General features: G+C 34.8%; 1 protein-coding gene across 2 annotated transcripts; it reads right to left on the minus strand.

Moving 5' to 3' along the window:
* Positions 1-2,898: 2,898 nt before the first annotated feature.
* LOC114186237 (bifunctional L-3-cyanoalanine synthase/cysteine synthase 1, mitochondrial) lies at positions 2,899-6,897 on the minus strand. 2 transcript variants are annotated; one of them, XM_028074281.1, is made up of 11 exons: positions 6,762-6,897; positions 6,231-6,453; positions 5,439-5,548; positions 5,252-5,309; positions 4,904-5,167; positions 4,589-4,726; positions 4,442-4,493; positions 4,093-4,172; positions 3,960-4,019; positions 3,729-3,809; positions 2,899-3,286 (listed from the first exon to the last, which is right to left on the minus strand). In XM_028074281.1, the coding sequence occupies exons 2-11, from the start codon at positions 6,414-6,416 to the stop codon at positions 3,188-3,190; spliced, it is 1,128 nt and encodes a 375-aa protein (XP_027930082.1). In that variant the 5' UTR covers positions 6,417-6,453; positions 6,762-6,897; the 3' UTR covers positions 2,899-3,187. The 2 variants fall into 2 exon arrangements, with proteins under 2 accessions (XP_027930082.1, XP_027930081.1); XM_028074280.1 differs by lacking the exon at positions 6,762-6,897 and having other exon boundaries at positions 6,231-6,519.
* Between the last annotated feature and the right edge of the window lie 15,657 nt (positions 6,898-22,554).

A 22,554-nucleotide genomic window follows, 5' to 3' on the forward strand; every position in this document is an offset into this window, starting at 1 on the left:
TTAAATATGTTTTTGGTCCTTCAACTTTTAGTGAAAATTGGAATTAGTCCTTCTTGAAAATTTTGAACCAATTTAGTCTCTCGTCTATAAAAATGTGTGAATTTAGTCTTTTAAACCAATTATTTTTAAATTTATTTGACGTTTCAAAGGCATTTTTCAACTAACACCGAAGCGAACATATGTCAAAGGATGTAAACAAGCTAAAACACTATAGTAAAATGTGTTTAAAATGTCGACTAAACTTAACAAAATTTGATTAAAATGACTAAATTCATGCATTTACATAGTTGAGGGATTAAATTGGTTCAAAGTTTTCAAAAGATATTAATTCCAATTTTCACTAAAAGTCGAAGGACAAAAAAATATTTAACCCTTTTCATTTTTAAATCAATATTCTATAGGTTTAAAAAAAGGTTGCATTCATATTTCATTAGTTTCTAAGTCTCTCCAAGTTGAAAGAGAAGTCTCTTAAAAGCATTTACCTTTTTCTTTTGATTAGAATTTTGACTAAATTACATCCAAGCAAGTGTGATACATAAATATAACATATTTAACTTACATTCATAAAAATCATCCTCACTTTTACATTGTTTAAATAACTCAGAGAAGTTGATTTTACATAAATCAAATTAATAATGAAAATGAATGTTGAAAAAGGTGACAAAGTTGGTTTGGATTGTTTAGTTGATTTGTTAATAGCTCATCTTAACTTGTCTGTTTCATTCGTCAAATTGACGTATTAGAGATAAAGTGAGACAAGATGGTCCACCGATTTTTTTTTTTTTCAAAAATACTTTAAATTAAACTAATTAATAATTTAAAAACATTAAATACTTTTGTATTATACTACCTGAAGATGAAAGTATTAAATAACATAATAACTTAAACTATTAACACTTTCAGGTTCTAATTATTATAATTATAACAAAATAATTTAATATATAAAGATAATAATTATTTTAATTTATTAAATTAGAAACATCAATCAATCAATTAAAACTTAAAAAAAATACTTATCATATCCTTTTAATATATACATATACATAAAAAAAATTAATTTTTAAAACAAAATTTAAAAAAATAAGAAAAAAGAAAAAACGACAATCCACCCCACCTTAATTTTGACATGTTAACGATATTATAAGTAAAATCGCACAAACTAACTTGTTTTTTCATCTTAAAAAATAATGATAATAATAATAGTAGTAGTAATAAAATTAAATTTTTTTAAAGGAAATATATTTTTTATTAAACAACTGAGAAATAAATATTTCTTTATTTAAATAATCTTTTTAGAATTAAAATAATAATAAGCATTTAATAAAAAAATTCGCCTCCAAGATTTGCTTAAATAAGAAAAATAAATTGGATACTCTTTCTTTCTTTTAAAATCTCATTAGGTTTAGGAGTTAATTATAAAGGGTGAAGAGTTAATCCCACCACCACACCCTTAAGTTCCAAAACAATTTTTTGATAACTTATAAAGTTGTTTATTTCATACCCTTTACAAACAAGCAAGAATAAGAAGGGATTATTTTTTAAATAAGATGAACTAATAAAACAATAACATGATGAACATTTACAGATTATGAAGCTATCACAAATTCAAGCGTCTTGAATTATGAAATTATTAAGACTTCAACAGTTTAAATATGTTGTATTTTTTTTAAGTATTATTTATTACCAATAGAAACATATTTGACCGTGCAAAATTTATGATATTAAAAATCTTCACATCATGCATGGGTTTCATCAGTGAAGAGTATTCATTGAGTTGGTTCAACGAGTGCAAAAATTCTTATGGATATTTGAAGTAGGGTTCATGGGTTTGTGGACATTTTATTTGGGTTGGACTCATGCTTAAGCCTAGGAAAGGATACTTGGGGCTGACATTATTTTTTTATAATTAAACTTAAGAATTGGAGTAAACATAGTAATATCAATTATTGAGGAAAATAGTATATAAAGAGATTTTTTTTTTCTATATTTTAAAATACCAATTTTACCCTTTAAAATATAGTTATTTATTAAATTTTTGAAAATTGACCGTTATTTTTACAAACTTTTTTATAAAATCGTCTATATCTGCTCTTTTTTTATTTATTTATCAACAATTATTCTCTTATTTTTTCTGATATATTTCACTTTGTTTTTAATAAATATAATTTTATTTTATATATTAACTTAATAACATTATATTATCGTCGCCTACTAATATAATATCACGTATATCTAAAAAATGCGTACACACAGGCGCGACAGCGTGTTGCGCCTGTGTGTATGCTAGTCATAATAATAGTAATAGTTAATATTACAAGATATCCATAGTTTGTTATTTCTTATCTTTCTTGAGTCACAAAGTCTTTAATTAGAGATGAAAATATGCTTGAAATAACATGTTTCCCCATTTCATGCACTACTAACAATTTTATGCATTTCTCTACTATTTATTTTAGTTAACTAAGTGTTATCTCAGTGCTAAAATTGAATGGAAATAATTTTATCCCCCATATCCCTTTATATATCATTGTCCACAAAAAAATGTTCTAGTCTATTTAAAATTTGAACCATAACCACAAGCTTAGAATATGTTTATTTATGTAATTCCTAAGTTAAATAAACTTTATGTGTTATATATGGATTTTTTTTGTTTCATTTATTTAAAAATGAAGTAAAACTCTATGCTAGGGTTTTGAAACAATAGTTGGATCAAAATATTTTAGAACTAAGAAAAAGAGAGGAAGAATGATTTAGACGATAGTGAGAATATTTCTAAGTTAGGATTTTGCACCTAATTTTACTTTTTGCAAAGATAGAAATTTGGTAATGCCACCATCTTTGGTTGGTCTTGCCTTAAAAAGAAACTTAACAACAATCACATGCCAAAAGAAGACACAGTTTACCAATAACAGGATTTGATTCCTTGAATTATTCAGTCACACTTCGATTACTTTATACTTTTTTTTCCAACTAAAAATGAAAGTAAAAAAATACAAAACATTAAGATAACATTATTTTAAGCTGCATCAAAACCTTTTCCCAATCAGCACAGGTTTGGCTGACAAATTCTGCAGTGGCAGAAAGTTAACAATTTTTGCTACAACAGGATTGTAACAAAACAACAACTAGGTTGATCCATGCAATGTGACTCCTCATCAAAGCTTTGGATCAGTGGTTATGCATGGCATTAATCAACTGCTACTGGCTGCATGTTTTCAGCTTCTTGACGAAGTTCTTGGAACAGAACAGATGACAGGTATCGTTCGCCAAAGCTGGGATGAACAGTCTGAGATTCAAGCCATCAATGGTTATCACAGAATCAGCATCATAGACACACAAGTTTGCTGACTAAAATTTTAGTGCAAAGCAATTTTTCTAGAATCATAGGTGACAAGAAAAACTGTGCAAATCATTGCATAGTGTGTCTGTCTGTTGTGAATTTAGATAATCAGGCTGTAATTGTCTCCAAATTTTTGCTTTAGACCTTAGAAAGAAATGTCTCCAAATTTTTTTAGTACCGATATATCTCTATTAAATTAATTGTAAAACTATGTTTGAGAGTAAAATTTAATTAAATTATTATGAGTGACTATTAATATCGGCAATAAATTATTTTATCAATAAAAAGACCTTATTCTTAAGTTTGTTTTAGGTTTTCCAAACCCTTAAACTGTCTTTGATCAGGTTGAGTTTTGAGATTAGTGTTGTGTTAAGGAAACTGTTCTTACCACAATAAGTTTGCCTTTGTTTTCAGGCAGCTGAGCCAATCTGAGTGCTGCAACTGTGTTAGCCCCAGATGATATCCCTACCTGAAAAATTTACAAAGAAAAACATAGTTGCAAATTCAGAATTCCATTATCAATTTATAGATACTATTCGTCAATGACTAAAGAATCATCTAAGAGTGGTTAAATGAATGAAGCTTAAAATCTATCAATAAATTGTCTTGTGAAGATTACCATGAGTCCTTCCTTTAAGGCCAACACCCTAGCCATGTTAACTGCATCTTCACTGCTAACCTGATGAGAGAAAAATAAAAGTGTAAAACTTTTCTGCTAAATCTCCGTAGAAGGAAGTAAAATTCTCACTTACTTCAAGAACTTTTTCCATTACATCCATGTCCAATATGTCTGGTTTGAATCCAACCCCATTACCAGTTATATGATGAGGACCTACACAAAAAATTACAACACCAGAGTTTTCAATCTGTAAATAGAACAACGGTCTTCCAAATATCGCACAAAGACCATAGTGATTACTTTTGCTACTTTAGATCATAATTTTAAGCTTCTTTAACACTTCACCAATGCCAGAAATTACTGTCAAATTTAAACATTTTGAAGGCTGAAACATAACATTCAAGAATGAACAAGGTACAAAATTATCATACAAAAAGTAGAATTTTCAAATTCAAAGGAAGAAAAAAAGGCCTGATCCTTACCAGGTTTACCACCATTCAGAACATTGCTTTCACTTGGCTCCACTCCATATATCTAATAATCAAATGAAGTTCAAGGGGTTTAACAAGTGTGCATCTAATAACACACTGTTTATCTGTAATTTGAATTGGTGATCTGAAGAACATTACCTTAACATTAGGATTTTTGGACTTAAGATACTGTCCAACCCCAGAGACAGTGCCTCCACTACCTATTCCCATAACAAATATGTCAACTTGTCCATTTGTATCCTCCCATATTTCAGGGCCTGTTGTTTCAAAATGCACCTGCATCCCATTTGAAGTCAATATATAATTCAATCCACCACTGCAAGTGCCAAGAATTTCAGAACTACATAGTATTACACTTCAGCAAACAAAACCTTAAAAAACATAGTTCTTCAGATTTTCTTTTCCTAGTAAATGGTTTCAAACAGAAACAGTAATTTAGGTTGCTCAAGTAACCTGGGTATTGGCAGGGTTTGAAAATTGTTGCAGCATGAAAGCATTTGGTGTGTTTTCCAGAAGTTCATAAGCCTTCTTAACTGTTCCTCCCATTCCTTTGGTTGGATCAGTGAGGATCAATTCAGCTCCAAATGCTCTCATGGTTACCCTTCTTTCTAAGCTTGTGTAAGAGGGCATGGTCAGAACCATCTTGTATCCCTTCAGGGCAGCCATAAAAGCCATGCTGATACCCATGTTTCCTGATGTAGGTTCAATCAAAGTTGTCTGCAACATCAATTAAGGTTACTATCAGCGTCTGCAACATCAAATAACTCAGCAAAATTGCTGTCATATATCATATCAGCTAACCTTTCCAGGACTTATCAGATTCTTTTTCTCAGCATCTGTGATCATTGCAAATGCTGGTCTGCAGAATCAAAAGAAAATTACAGTAGTTCTGTATTAATTTGAATTTTGATTACCATTAAGAATAACATGCAATCTGATCAAATTCAAAGTAGAAAAAAAGAAGATAAATATATAGAAAGGAATTGACCTGTCTTTGATGCTGGCAGTAGGTTGCATCATCTCTTGCTTGACAGCAACATATCCTCCACATCCTTCAGTGACTTTGTTAAGATAAACCAGTGGAGTCCTCCCAATCAGCTAAAAAAAATGAAAACTTCTAATTCAGGAATCCACCAATGAACAAAATAGGAAGAAAACAAAACAAATTTATAAATCTCTGTTATTCTGCAAAATGGTTTATTCTTTAATAGAAAATTTTAGTGAAAACTCATAGTTTTGATTTCAACATTTACTTTTGTATGTGCCTGTGAGAAATCAAATCCTCCCCTAAACTTAAACCCTAAAAGTATCTACAATTCTATTAGTATTAATTATCATATACTAACTTCATAATAAAATGGTTTCAACAAAACTCAAAACAGAAGAGATGAGTTTCATGACAAAAATCACAATTTTGCAGCTGTAATTATCCCAAGATCCATACCAAGAAGTCCAGAAAGCTTTCCAACCCAATCCCAATGAAAAAAAAACTTAAAAATCAGATTCAAAAATTCTTTTCACTCTTGGCATGTATGAAATGAATTTAAACTGGATAAGACGGGAAAATCAAACACTGTGACACACGTGGCATGATATTAGTGAACAGAAAAAACACAACCAGAACAAAGCAAGTACAAGTACAACCATTGGGGGCAGAGCTACAGTGACTGTGTTAGCCACCAAACAATTTCAGGTTCACAGGTTGTCTTGTCTCATTATTCATACAAGCTTGCAAAGAAAACTGAGACAGAAACAGAGAAAGAGAGAGTGTGAATAGTACCTGAGACACATGCTTCTTGATGTTGGTTCCAGGGAGGTCCTTCGGCAATTCTCTGATTCTCTGAGCAAGAGAAGGAGAATCAGCTACGGTTGCTGTTGTGGAGAAGAACCTCCGCATGATGGGGTGGTAGCATGCAGCAACACCAGCATGTGAAAAAGACCTTTGCTTGAGGATGAAAGAAGCCATTTTTTTAGTTGAGTTGAGGTTGAAGATCCTCAACACTCTGCACAATTTATAAATAAATGGTCTCAAACTCCTGAGACTCCTAATAGTTCCGACACTGTAATTTAAGGTTATCTTATACATACATACAAATAATAACTAATTAATTTCCCAATACAAGTTTACAAAACCAGCATAGCATGTGACCCTTTTAAAAAAAAATCAATTTTTATGTAAAAATATCAATTTTTATGAAAAAAAATTTCAACTTTGACGGCAACAGTAATTAACATGAACAGAAACTGGAAAAGAAATAACATTTCACTAAAAATGAGTGCATAAATCAACTTTAGAAAAAAAATATAAAACCTAAAACTGCAGTATTCTTGAGAGGAAGGAAAAGAGAATTTTCATGGGCATGGTTAGGTGCAAGAGTTCAATTTTGGTTTGACTACCATATTTGACTGGTGTGAGGGAATGAATGATGGCTAAGTTCAGTACATGCACTGTGGTGTGCTGCTAATGATTAATTAATATAAATATTGTATGAAAGGTATCTTTTATGATTCTGTTTCAGCTTTTCGAACTCAGAAAAAATCAAAACATCTTTCAAATAACTTTTACATTAATTTTGTGATATTTACGTTTTACATGCTGGTGTTTTTTCCCCTCGTTTTGGCTACATAAAAAGTATTCTCTAAAATAATTTTTAAAATAAAAAAATATAATCAAATACGTTCTTAATGTGGGCCCTCTGATTTTCATCTCTGGTTTCAATTTCAAACGGTCATGTTCCAAGAATGCCGTATATATAAGAAATTTGATTAAAACAATTGCTAGCAATTATTGTTTCCTAGGTATGTTATTTTTCTTTTATGGTTAAAACAAATATAAGAGACAAATTTTCCAATATTTATATCTCTGGAAAATAAAAAAATTCCATTCCACCGAATATTATAATTTTTAATAATTATACCGAAACCCCTTTTCATGTATGCTTACGTATGTTTTAGATTTTAAATAACTGCTGACCTTAATGAATGTGTTTTACTATATTTAATGAGAATTCTTGTGAATTAAAATCAATGATTAGATTAAGTCTTATTAAAACGATTTTAGTGTTATAAAAAAATTAATTTTAATTTTGTATTATTCATTTTCTCGATCTTTTCGGTTCAAATTTTAGATTTTGTCTTTTCAACATTATTTTTTAGCTTTTATCTTTTTTAATCTTGTCTTACGGTTTTTCTTTCTCGGTCTTGTCTTTTGGTCTTGTTTTTTTCTTTTGTCTTCTCGACTTTACTTTTAGGTCTTTCTTAACCTTACCTTTTGGTCTTGTCTTCTTGGTCTTGTCTTTCATCCTTCCCTTCTTGGTTTTGTCTTTTAGTTTTGTTTTCTTAGTCCAACTTCTCAGCCTAACTTCTCAACCTAACTTCTCGGTCTTGCCTTTTTGGTTCAGCTTCTTAGTCTTACCTTTCGGTTTTACCTTCTCGGCCTTGTCCTCTCGACCTTGTTTTCTTTCGAATTATAGACCTTGCCTTCTTCTTGGTCTAACTTTTCAGTCTTGCCTACTCGATCAAGAAACCAACCAAAACTTAACATAACTAAATGGCGATTAGACACAAAGTAAAGTCTAAAATATTGTAAGTTTTAATTGGGCCCTCCGTAATCACCTGAAGGGCAAAAGACCAATAAAAAATGTTATAAATAGATAAACACTTAAGGTAAAGGAGGTTTTTTTTTGAATTGTATTTGTTCGTCTAAGAATAAACTATGGATACAATACTAATTTTATCGTTAGAGTATTTTTACATATACTTTCACTACCCGCATCTTATTAGTTTTGTGAGGTCCATCCGATCTGGTATGTTAATTTTACATACTAAAAAAATGAAGAAAATACACTTATAATATTTATATGAGTTTTGTAAGCTACTTTCCTATTTCTATTATATTGTTCCTTTTTTTCCAACCCTTATTATTTCTCTAAAAAATTTCCTATCTTTGAAAATAATATAGTTTGAAAAGTTTGTAGAATATGTGTGGTTTTGTGAAGAGTGGTATAATCGTATTTGTGTAGATGCTTCAACTTCAACTTAAAATAGTATTTTCAACAAAAAAAAAAAGGTTATAATTTTTGCAGTAAGTTATCATAGTTTTATACGGCATTGACTGAAAAACCATTCGAACATAAGAATGGAAAAAAAAATTACACGAATGTTTTTGACATTTTCTTTTAAATCTCTATTTATGAGTCTCTCATCTAAGTCCCTTTAATGCATCAAAGGCTAACCAACTTTACATTTTGTTAAAAGTTATTAAGAGAAAATACGTTAACAATCATAAATTTTGATGCTTTAAATCTTATTTAATGACTTATTATTATTTTTGTAGTTTTTAATAAATGTTAACTAATATATAGTGTAGGTTAGAAATAATATATTGAAAAATGTGTTGCTAAGAATATTTTTTTGGCATTTATTACTACTTCATTCTAAAATATTGTAGTTTAAGATTTTTCCTTACATGAATTAGCAATTTTACTAAAGCTATTTTACTTTCTTAATAATGCTATTTTTATCTGTCACAAATTAAAAAATTGATATATATTTTTGAATCAAATATTTAGAGAGAAATTGATAAAAAACAATTATTCACAACATTTTCTTATATATTATTTTCTAACGCTTGTATTAATTATTTTTAACATTTACATCAACCTAAATGTTAATGTGAAGCATAAAAATGTCTGTAATTTTTAAACAATTAAATCATAAAAGTATTAGAGCCATTTATTTCATTAGAAGTAAATGTAATTAAATATTATATATAATCACATTCTTATATTCTATGATACATTAAGAAAATATGAAGTAGAAAATAAAATAGAACAAAGACAAGTGCATATTTATATTTTTTCATAAATTTTTTTTCTACTCCAAAGAAAATTGTGGCTAATATTATATAGCTTTTGTGGTTGAATGCATGTGACCATTGGATTGGAGGAAGAGTCAAATTAAAAAATATGACCTAATATTTGACATCATCATCTCTGTATTGGTGTTTTCATTCATGAACTCACTTTCTTCACTTGTTTTTTGTTTTTTTTTGGGATCATGTGCACAGTGCAGTGTGTGGTCCTCAATCTTCAACAGTTTAGAAATTATTATAGTATGTTTTATGCAGATGATCCAGCACCTTTTACAAAGTTTGTGACCCTTTTTTCTCTAATCTTAACTTTTTTTTATATTCAGGTCTAAAAAGTTCAAGCAGCACTATATCAAATCAAATTTTTAAACAATTTAAGATAGGATATTTTAAATTTAACTTTTAATAAAAAAAATTGTAATTACAAATTATAATTTTTTAAACAAAAGTAAAAACACTTTTTAAAAAACAATTGGTTAAGGTTGAGTTGTAACATTTAAAATTTTGTATCCAGCTTTGACAATTATAACTACCATGAATTCAAAATTTTAATATGATATATTAGATAGCTAAGTAAAATTCAAATTTTACCAGATTAGAAAAGATTAATGTACAAGAAGTGTCAATACTGTACTTTAGATAATTAAGATATTTTAGTGAAAAAAAAAAGTTGGAAAAATTTAGTTGCATTGAGATAAATGAGCATGTGCATTTCATGATTCAATGTATATATACCTTCTTCTCAAATAAAAAACGAAACAAATCACTAAAAGAACAATATTGTAAGCTGTATGAAGAACATGGTACATCTATAGTTGAAAATTTCTGCTAAACTCAGAATGAAGAAACAAAACTTTGTGGTGCAGTTTCTTGAGAATCAAGAAAAGAACGAAGCATGAATAAACAAACTTTGTTTTTGGAATCACTAAACTCAGAATGACGTGAAACTTTTATGGTGCAGTTCCTTCCTTCAAATCACAGTAAAACTGGAGATTGATGCCATGATATAGCTTCCCTCGATATCAAGTATACTTTCCTTCAAAACTATCTTTAATTATTTTAGGTTATATTTGAGTTGTTTAAAGTATCTAAACAATTTGAGATTGTTCTATGCGAAAATTGGATCTTCTCTTCAAAGTATCTAAACTAGTGTTTGGTGAAATGTACCTCAACTTCTCTTTTTGTTGTTTTTTCATAATGATTGATTATTATAATTATCGATTGCACTATTTTTAAAGCTAGGATTTTTTTGATGTCAGTGACAGGATGTAACACAAAAGTGTTGGACGAGACGAGGTTATCTGGACTGAATAGATTCCTACATCGAGCATTTCCCTGGTTTCAATTATTTCAAAGGTTCAACTTCATTTTGTTAATTAGATATAATAGTTTTATGTAATGCTTATAGATATTATTATATCATTTGTTAATGGGATCCCATATATCACCTATTTTCTGATTCTTATAGAATTTAAACTTTCTGCTGTATCGCATATCCTTTGAATTAAATAATCTTGAGCGTATAATTTATATTGTTTTATTTGTAGAAATATTTCACTTAAAAAAATATTTCATTAACAACCAATTTTAATAATAAAAAATGGGTTAATTATGTTTTTCGTCCCTCAAGTATTGTACGATTTTGTTTTTAGTACTCTAACTAACGTTTGCTCCAATCTGGTCTCTCATGTTTTGAAACGATTGGAAATGTTTCTTATTTTTGGACGAAGTTAGTTGTATTTGACACTTGACAAACGAATTACCACGTCTGGATCCCATTTTAAACTGTGTAATAAACTTTATGTTTTGTGCACGTGTTAATTAAAGATAAAGAAAATAAAATAAAAGAGGAATCAGGAGAAGTTTGAAACCCTAAAATTTAAAAGCATACGGATTAGAGAGTTGCACACGAGTTTTTCCACCTCGAAACCGAGCTTTACAACCATGGCATGAGTTTGCATTCCTACAGCAACCACACTCAGTTTGGCCGAAGCTGGAATTACAGTAGAAACAGTATAATAGTTAGGCCTATATCCCTCAACTTGCATCTGACAAAACAATTCCCACACCTGATCATTAAACCCATTAAATGAATAACCTGCGAGCAAGGAATTCCAAGACACTACATTCCTCTCACCCATTTCATCAAAAACCCTCCTCCATCTCTAACATTTTCAGTTTTCAAGTACATATCAACAATAGAGTTTCCTACGCTAACATGGTGCACAAATTCACATTTCACACACTGACAATGCACCTGTTCACCGACACTCCCATCAGAGTGTTGGGAATAGTCCAAGTGTGAGTCAAAAAGTCCCACATTGGATAGAAAAGACAAAGTTAAACACTATATAAGAATAAAGACCCATAACAACATTGCCTTAAGGTTTTGGTGTAAAAGTGGTGTCTAAGGTCTTATATGTGTAAGACTAATGTTATATAACCATATAGAACCACAATCTCTCAATGACCATAACTATGCCATGACCATGACTATAAACCATATATGAAAAAATATAACCTATCAGTGGTATCAGAGCCGATGGTTCGGAGTGACTGACCGCATAACCACCACCATAAACAAAAGGGGTCACCGATGTGACTGACCGCATAACCATAACCAAAGGGGTCACTCATACACCTGAAGGGAAAATATACCATATGAAAAAGGAAAAAAAAACAACAAGGGACTCACCCTTGAGGGGAGATGTTGGGAATAGTCCAAGTGTGAGTCAAAAAGTCCCACATTGGATAGAAAAGACAAAGTTAAACACCATATAAGAATAAAGACCCATAACAACATTGCCTTAAGGTTTTGGTGTAAAAGTGGTGTCTAAGGTCTTATATGTGTAAGACTAATGTTATATAACCATATAGAACCACAATCTCTCAATGACCATAACTATGCCATAACCATAACCTATATGAAATATATATAACCTATCAGGGGATAAACCGGAACACACGGCAAATAGAGACAAGGTGGTGGAGGGCTTGCACGGCAAATAGAGACAAAGTGGTGGAGGGCTTCTTGGGATTGTTCATTGCTAAAGGAACCAAAGAGCAACCAGTGAATTGTGTTTGGACACTTCATCGCCACCACGAACCCAAATCCTGAAATTTAAATTTTAGGGTTTCAAACTTCTCCCAACCCTTCTTTTATTTCATTCAATTCATTTTTAATTAACAATTCATTTTTAATTAACACGTGCACAAAACATAAAATTTATTACACAGCTTAAAATGGGATCCAAATGTGGCAGTCCGTTTGCCAAGTATCAAACACAACTAACACCGTCCAAAAATGAGGACCATTTCCAATCATTTCAAAACATTAGAGACCAAATTGGAGCAAACGTTAGTTGGAGGACTAAAAACAAAATCGCACAATACTTTAGGGACGAAAAACATAACTAACCCATAAAAAATTTATATATCAATTTGTAGTGACAAATTTATATATCAATTTACAAAATAAAAAATTATTAGTTATTAAAATAGCTACTATAATGAATAAAAAATTATAATTGATCTTTAAATCAGTAATTAATTAATTAGAGACTAATTTAGAAATTAATTTCTTTGTTAGCATAATTAATTAGAGACTAGTTTAGAAACTAATTCTTTCATTAGCAAGTGGTAGTTAATACTTAATAACCAATTTTCTTTGATAGCGAAATTTTAGAAACTAATTTAGATATCAATTATAATTTTTTAGTCATGATAATGACTATTTTAGTAACCAATAATTTTTTATTTTGTAAATTGGTTACTACAGTGACTGTGACTGACAATTTTTGATTACTAAAATTAGTTGTTAATAAAATATTTTCTTGTACCGGTTTGATTTGAATTTTTGTTAACGTATTTATAATATGATTCACAATATTAACCAAGCAATGTATTGTATTTACTAATGATTGATTATTCATTCTTGATGACAGTCCTTATATGCTTGATCTTATACAGCTTACCAAATAACTAAACTTTTTCTTAGTTGCCCAATGAAAACTATAGTTGGTTCATGCATGATGTACCATCTACCATCACGTTTTTTGCTTATGCACACTTCTTCTTTTGTTGACATCATTCTAAAGAGTCTACCATCATTTCCATAACATTTTTACTGTTGCAATTTTTATTTTCTATTTCTTGTTTTCATTCCTGTCTTTGCATCTAAAGGTAGGTGTGAGTGTATACAGAATGTTAGCGTAATATTAGCTTAATATTATGATGGCATAATAGATAGAATATTATCATATCTCCTTAGTTTAATTATAAGAGATATTGCTGTATTTTCTCCAGAATTAAGTATTGGACTACTGTATATAAGTGATACATATATCACTGAATAATATACAATAATAAACATAATATTTCTTTCTATATGTTTCGCATCTTCTTTCACATGGTATACAGAGCCTAGTTTTAGGGGTTTTTTTTTTAAGAGCCCATGGTGGCTCTTCTCTGTTTCGCTTCCTAGCTTCTCCGTAAGGTGCTCATTGCCCACCTTTCTTCTTCCCGTCATCCACATCAGCGACCTTGTTTGCTTCAGCCTCCTCAGCTTCAACAACTCTTTTTGGAGCGTCCTCTGCATTGCTGTTCGGAGCAACAAACTGCTGCGACGTCGCCGTTTGGTGGTAGTACTTGTGGCCACCACGGGTCACCAAACGCAAAGTCGGTCACCATCGAAAACCCTGTAGTCGTCGACTTCGTTACGTCTCTTCGCTGTTTCTCCGCAGCGGCATTTTCGATTGCGCGTTGTCACCAATTCTCTTATCGATTTCTGTCATGGAGAAATCTGATGTTTCGAAACCCATTGCAACTATCTTGAGTGGATCCAACTACAACCTTTGGGTTCAAGGAATGAAAAACTTTCTTATAGGGCGTAAACTATGGCGTATTGTCACCAGAGATATCACTCAACCAATCATAGCAGCAGATGAACCTGAAGACAAATTTGCAGACCGTCTTGAAGATTGGGATAGTAAAAACCATCAAATCATCACTTGGTTCCGCAATACTTCTGTCCCAGCCATCCATGTTCAATTTGCTGATTACGATTCTGCAAAAGAAATTTGGGATTTCTTGGCTAATAGATATCGGACCACTGGACTTGCTCACTATTATCAGTTGTGGACTATGCTTCTCAATCTGAAGCAAGAATCTGGTCAATTTGTCAATGATTTTCTTGCTCAAGTCCACCCACTTTGGAACCAAATATCTCAGGCCAAAATTAGTGAAGATCATCTTCATCTCATTCAAGTCCTTATGGCTCTTCGCCCAGAATATGAAGTTGTTCGTGCCTCTCTATTGCATCGACACCCACTGCCATCATTGGAAGCTGCCATTCAGGAGATTATTTTTGAAGAAACTCGCCTCAATCTGGATAAAAGACCCCAATTTGATATCGCTCTTGCCACTACTCAATCCTCACAACAGAAATTTGTCACCCAAGTATGTAAGAATTGCAATCACAGTGGTCATACCTTTTCTAATTGTCCAATTGTAGAATGCAAATATTGCCATAACCTAGGCCATATTCTTGAGCACTGTCCAACACGACCTCCAAGACCAAAGGGTGGATTCTCCAAATCTAAGTCTACCTCGAGGACTAGATCCTCCTCCATCACTGCTGCAGCCACTAAGGGTTCTAAGGCCCTCACCAAGGGTGATCTTGAGGCACTATTCAAACAGGTTATCTCTTCCAATACCTCTATTGCGATGTCTACTACCTCGGGTACTTCTTCTTGGTTTTTTGACTCTGCTTGTTGTAATCATATGACCAATACAATTAAATCTTTGTCTTTTGCTACACCTATTTCTTCCCTACCATCAATCCACACGGTAAATGGCACTCACATGCATATCACTCACACTGGTCATGTGTCAACCTCCAACCTAAGTCTTCTAGACACTTACTATATTCCACACTTAACCCTCAATCTTATCTCTGTTGGTCAGTTGTGTGAGTAAGGGCTAAATGTTATTTTATCTTCCTTTGGTGTTCAGGTACAAGATCCACAAACGAGACAAATTCTTGGGACGGGTCGCAGGGTGGGGCGGTTATTTGAGCTACAATCTCTTCATCTTCCTTCCAAATATGTGTCTGCTGCTACCATCCACTCTTCCACTCACCAATGGCATCTTCGGCTTGGTCATGCCTCCGCTAGCAAAATTCAGCCTTTAATTTCTCGTGGATTGTTAGGAACTACCAAATTTGAGTCATTTGATTGTTTGAATTGTAAACTTGCAAAACAACCAGCTCTTTCTTTTACCAATAGTGATTCTATTTCCGAAAATCCTTTTAGTTTAATTCATTCTGACACTTGGGGTCCTTCCCCTATTCCTTCAATAAATGGTTTTCGTTATTTTGTCTTATTTGTTGATGATTACTCTCGATTTACATGGATCTATTTTCTGAAGCGTCGATCTGAGTTATCTCAAATCTATATTACCTTTGCAAATATGATTAAAACTCAATTTTCTTGTCATATTAAAACTCTTCGCACAGATAATGCAATGGAATATAAAGATTCCTCCTTACTTCAATTTCTTAGTCAGCAAAGCACTGTTGTTCAACGCTTTTGTCCTCACACCTCTCAACAGAATGGTCGAGCAGAGCGTAAACATCGTCATATTCTTGATTCTGTCCGTGCTCTTTTGATCTGCCTCGTGTCCAGAAAAATTCTGGGGGGAAGCTGCTCTTAATGCTGTCTACAATATTAATAGACTTCCCACCTTGGTTCTTCAAAATCTCTCTCCTTCTGAAAGACTATTTGGTAAGTCTCCTAATTATTCACTTCTTCGGGCTTTTGGTTGTGCTTGTTTTGTTCTTTTAAATCCTTCTGAGCATACAAAATTAGAACCTCGTGCTCGTCTATGTTGTTTTCTTGGTTATGGCATTGAACATAAAGGCTATCGGTGTTGGGGTCCCGTTTCCAACAAAATGCGCATCTCTCGTCATGTCACTTTTTGGGAAAATACCACGTTCTCTTCTCTCTCCAAGTTTCATAACTTTGTCACCTCTGAGTCTTTATTTTTCACTGATTCCTCCATTGAGTTGTTTCCAAGTTTTGATACAGGTACTTCTGATGTACTCAATACTGATCCCCCCACACTCGTTCCTGTTGAACCTGTCTCACCTGTTGATTCTGCACCAACACCTGCTGATACACCTCGTCGTTCCACCCGGGTAAGAGAACTTCCTCATTATCTTACTGATTATCATTGTTATTCTACTATTGCAACAATCCATGAGCCTTCCTCTTATCGTGAGGCAAGTACTGACCCCCTTTGGCAACAAGCTATGAACGAAGAAATTCATGCTTTAGAGAAAACACATACTTGGGATTTAGTCGATCTTCCTCCTAACAAGACTCCTGTTGGTTGCAAGTGGGTTTATAAGATCAAAACCCGTTCTGATGGTACTATTGAGCGTTATAAAGCTCGCTTAGTAGCAAAGGGGTATACTCAAGAATATGGAATAGACTATGAAGAGACGTTTGCCCCAGTAGCCCGTGTCACCTCTGTTCGTAGTCTCTTAGCTATTGCTGCAGTTCAAAAATGGAAACTTTATCAAATGGATGTCAAAAATGCCTTCCTTCATGGAGATTTAATGGAAGAAATCTATATGCATCCTCCTCCTGGTTTTCATTCACCTCACAAGGTTTGTAAGCTTCGACGACCCTATATGGTTTAAAACAGGCCCCACGGGCTTGGTATGCCAAATTTAGTTCCACTCTTATAAAATTTGGCTTTCTTTCTAGTCCCCATGACTCTGCATTCTTTATTCGAAGAACTGGCAAAGGTGTTGTAATTCTTTTGCTTTATGTTGATGATATGATAATAACTGGAGACGATGACTCTGGCATTTCCGCATTACAAAGTTATCTCCGTCAACATTTTGAAATGAAAGATCTTGGTCTTCTTAGCTATTTTTTGGGTCTTGAAGTATCTCACAATTCTGAAGGCTATTACCTCTCCCAAGCCAAGTATGCTTCTGACTTACTTTCTCGAGCCAATATCACTGATAGCAAAACTGAATCTACCCCTTTGGAAGTAAATTGTAAGCTTACTCCACTTGATGGAACTCCCCTTGATGACCCCACTTTGTATCGGCAAATCGTTGGCAGCCTTGTTTACCTTACTGTTACTCGACCTGACATTGCATATGTTGTCCATGTTGTCAGTCAATTTATGTCTGCACCTCGATCATCTCACTTTTCTGCAGTTCTTCGGATTCTTCGTTACATTAAGGGAACTATGTTTCATGGTTTACATTTCGCTGCTAATTCATCTTTGGTCTTATCTGGATACTCTGATGCCGATTGGGCAGGCGATCCCACAAATCGTCGCTCTACCACAGGTTATTGTTTTTTCTTGGGAACTTCTCTTATCTCTTGACGTCGCAAAAAGCAGACTGTTGTTGCCCGCTCTAGCACTGAATCTGAATATCGTGCTCTTGCTGATGCCAGTTCTGAATTACGCTGGTTACGATGGTTGTTAAGTGATATGGGTGTTGTTAGATGATATAATATTGTGTTTAATAGTTGGACTCAGCCCATTATGTATTTCTGGGATTTGGCCCATTATCAATATAAATAAACTGTCCTTTGTGTAGGGTTTACACAAGGGAGATTAATCCCAAAACTCTATTTCATCTTATTTTACATGGTATCTAGAGCTTAGGTTAGTTTACTACAGCCACCGTCCCGCCGCCGCTCATTGCCGCCGCTTCTGTCATCGTCACCGTCGCCTCCGCCGCCGTCGCCGTCGCCGGAGCTGCAGTTTCGACCGACGACCAGACGGTTTTGTTCGTCTCGGCCAGGCGACTCCAACGCCGCAGAGATCGCCGCCATCGGAGCTCTCACGCGCCTCCACGCGCCGCCGCAAGCTTCGGCAGCCGCCACCTCTCCGCCGCGCATGACGGCGCTTCGCCGGTCGTTTTCTGCGCCGATCAACTTCGCCTGAATCGCCTTCTTGAGCTCTTTCTGAATCTGTGGTTATTGTTTCAATCGGAGCACCTTGAATTTTTAGGGTTTCTCCCTCTATGGCTTCTTCCGCTGCCAATTCGAGTGTGTCATCTTCAAGCACTCCGCTGTCTGAACCCTCTGTTTATACCAACTACGTCAATGTGCATTTATCCATTGACAAGTTGGATGGCACAAATTACGCGACATGGGCATCCGATATCAAACTTTGGCTCAAGAGTCAAGGATATGAAGATCATCTCACCCAGAGTGTAACTACAGTTGCTGCAGATGAAGTTTCCCGCTGGACGAAAATTGATGCCCAATTATGCATCGTCATTAAGTCCACCATTAACTCTTCGCTGAAACAAATGTTTCGTTCATATGAAACATGTTTAGACGTTTGGGCACAGGCCAAGTTGTTATACACCAATGACACTCAACGTCTTTATGGTGTTTGTCAGGATCTTTTCAAAGTTGTTGCTCCGCAGAGTCCTGGACCCATGGCTGAATATTTGGGCAAAATTCATGCCATTCTGCATGAGTTTAATGAGTTATTGCCTCCGGCCTCCACTCCAGCTGAAGAACTTGAGCAACAGTCAAAGTTCTTTATGTTATTGGCATTACATGGTCTTTCTGATGAATATTCCCATGTTCGCGACCAGATTTTGGGGTCTCCTGTTGTGCCCAACTTCACTGCTACTAGTTCTGCCCTTTTACGTGTGCCAAGAAAACAAATCATTGATACATCTACTTGTGCTGATGATTCCTCAGTCTTGGTCTCTCAGCGGGATGATCGCAATCGTTCTCGCAAGCCGGGAAAGGGACGACCCAAGTGTGACCATTGTGGCAAATTAGGCCACAAGATTGACAAATGTTATGCTCTACATGGATGTCCTCCTCGGTTTGCTGCAGTAGTTCACTCTGATCCTCCTCCCCGATCAGCGACTGTGGATCCTGCTTCATCTGATACCGCAGGACACCCTGCCATTTTCAACGACTTTCTCAAATGGTATGAGGAACGTCAAAGTTCTAGTTCCACTACATCTGCCTCTGTTGCACGCACAAGTACATCATTCGTTGGCCTGACTCACTCTGATTCTCTTGGTCCTTGGGTTCTTGACTCAGGCGCCACAGACCATATTACTGGTAACAAATCTTTGTTTTCTTCTTTGTCTTGTCCGGATCATTTACCCTCAGTTACAATGGCTGATGGGTCTAGAGTCTCATCTCATGGTGTTGGTACTGTTAATATTTTTCCATCCATATCCATTGATCATGTTCTTTATGTTCCTGGGTCTCCATTCAATTTATTATCTGTCAGTCGACTAACTCGTTCTCTTGATTGTATTATTTCCTTTACCAAAGATTCTGTTTGTTTACAGGACCGGAGTTCGAGACACATGATTGGCACCGGATGTGAGTCTCATGGTCTGTATCATCTTCGTCCTCCTTCACATGTTGGCGCGGCTATGGAATCACCATCCCTTCTTCATGCACAATTTGGTCATCCCAGCCTTGCCAAACTGCAACAACTTGTCCCCAGCTTGTCCAAGTTATCTAGTTTGTCGTGTGAGTCTTGTCAATTAGGAAAGCATAGTCGTAGTTCGTTTCCTTGTAGTGTCTCACAACGAGCTTTGTCCCCTTTTGCATTAGTTCATTCGGACATTTGGGGACCTAGTCGTGTTAAGTCTACTTTAGGTTTTCAGTATTTTGTTACTTTTATTGATGATTATTCAAGATGTACTTGGTTATATTTAATGAAAAATCGTTCTGAGTTGTTCTCTATTTTTCAATCATTCTTTCATGAAATTAAAACACAGTTTGGGGTTTCTATTCGAAATTTGCGGAGTGATAATGGTCGTGAATATCTCTCTCAATCCTTCAAACATTTTATGGCTTCTCAGGGCATTCTTCATCAAACATCATGCGCTTATACACCCCAACAAAATGGAGTGGCTGAGCGCAAGAATAGGCACCTTATTGAAACAACTCGCACTCTTTTAATTCATGGTGCAGTTCCTTCACATTTTTGGGGTGATGCGGTTCTTACTGCTTGTTATCTTATTAATCGCATGCCTTCTTCAGTCTTGCATAACCAAGTTCCTCATTCTATTTTATTTCCTCACGACCCTCTTCACCCTTTACCTCTTAAAGTCTTTGGGTCCACATGTTTTGTTCATGATTTTAGTCCTGGCTTGGATAAGTTGTCTCCGAGAGCCCACAAATGTGTCTTCTTAGGATTCCCCCGCTCACAAAAAGGGTATAAGTGTTTCTCTCCTTCCCTCAATCGTCATTTTATCTCCGCTGATGTCACCTTTGACGAGTCTTCTTTTTACTTCACACACCCCTCTTCTCGTTGTGAGCCACCATCTACTACTATAGATATCCCTGTTGTGTGTGATCCTCCTAGTGTGCCCACTTCCAGTGCCACCTCGGATTCTCCTCAGCCACCTCCGAGTGTACCTATTGCGGATAGACCACCTCTTCAGGTTTATAGTAGAAGACATCGTTGCCAACCACCAACTCATGACTCACATCAAGTGCCGAGTTATTTGTCTCCTCCGGTTCCAACAACTGAGTCTGATCTTCCCATTGCCCTTCGTAAAGGTATGCGTTCTACCCGTAATCATTCTCCTCATTATGCTGCTTTGAGTTATCATAGAATCTCTCCATCTTTCTATACATGCCTTTCGTCTATTTCCTCTTTGTCAATTCCAAAATCTTTAGGTGATGCATTAGCCCACCCTGGTTGGCGTCAGGCCATGCTTGATGAATTGAGTGCTCTCAGGCATAGTGGAACATGGGATCTTGTTCAATTACCATCCGGGAAATCTGTTGTTGGTTGCAGGTGGGTCTATGCTATCAAAGTTGGCCCTGATGGCACTGTTGACCGTCTCAAAGCTCGCCTTGTTGCCAAAGGTTACACACAGATCTTTGGTTTGGATTATGGTGATACTTTTTCTCCAGTGGCCAAGATGGCATCTGTTCGCTTATTCATTGCCATGGCTGCTCTTCGCCAATGGCCTCTTCACCAACTTGATGTCAAAAATGCATTCCTCAATGGCGATTTGAATGAAGAAATTTATATGGAGCAACCTCCGGGTTTTGTTGCTCAGGGGGAGTCTTCTGGATTGGTTTGTCGTCTTCACAAATCTTTATATGGCCTAAAGCAGTCTCCTCGGGCCTGGTTTGGAAAATTCAGTAGTGTTGTTCAACAATTTGGCATGTCTCGCAGTGAAGTGGATCATTCAGTTTTTTATCGTCACTCCAGTGCTGGATGTATCTACTTAATAGTGTATGTTGATGACATTGTTCTCACAGGAAGCGACAACCTTGGCATCTCCCTCTTAAAGCAACATCTTTGTCGTCATTTTCAGACCAAAGATCTTGGAAAACTCAGGTATTTCTTGGGTATTGAGGTAGCACAATCCAATAGTGGTATTGTCATATCTCAGAGGAAATATGCATTGGATATTCTGGAGGAAACTGGATTAATGAATTCTAAAGCAGTAGAAACACCCATGGATCCTAATATTAAACTTCTACCTAAACAAGGGGAGCCTTTCTCAAATCCTGAACAGTACAGACAGTTAGTTGGAAAGTTGAATTATCTTACTGTTACTCGTCCTGATATTTCCTTTGCTGTTAGCGTGGTGAGTCAATTCCTTAATTCCCCATGTGAAGAACATTGGAATGCAGTTATTCGCATATTAAAGTATATCAAAAGCTCTCCTGGAAAAGGTTTACTATATGATTCCAACTCTGATACAAAAGTTGTATGTTATTCAGATGCTGACTGGGCAGGATCTCCTTCCGACAGAAGATCTACTTCCGGATATTGTGTCTCAATTGGTGGTAATTTGATCTCTTGGAAGAGCAAGAAACAAAGTGTTGTGGCAAGATCTAGTGCAAAAGCAGAATATAGAGCTATGGCTTTACCCACATGTGAACTTGTTTGGCTTAAGCAATTGCTTCAAGAATTGCAATTTGGAGATGTCACTCAAATGACACTCATATGTGACAATCAGGCTGCTCTTCATATTAGCTCTAATCCTGTCTTTCATGAGAGGACCAAACACATTGAAATTAACTGTCACTTCATTCGAGAAAAAATCCTATCCGGGGACATCAAGACCAAGTTTGTCAATTCAAGTGATCAATTAGCAGATATTTTCACTAAGTCTCTTCGAGGACCTAGAATTGATTATCTTTGTAACAAGCTTGGTACATACGATTTGTATGCACCAGCTTGAGGGGGA

Source organism: Vigna unguiculata, chromosome 5, assembly GCF_004118075.2.
Source record: "Vigna unguiculata cultivar IT97K-499-35 chromosome 5, ASM411807v1, whole genome shotgun sequence".
In the NCBI taxonomy this organism is placed as follows: Eukaryota; Viridiplantae; Streptophyta; class Magnoliopsida; order Fabales; family Fabaceae; genus Vigna; species Vigna unguiculata.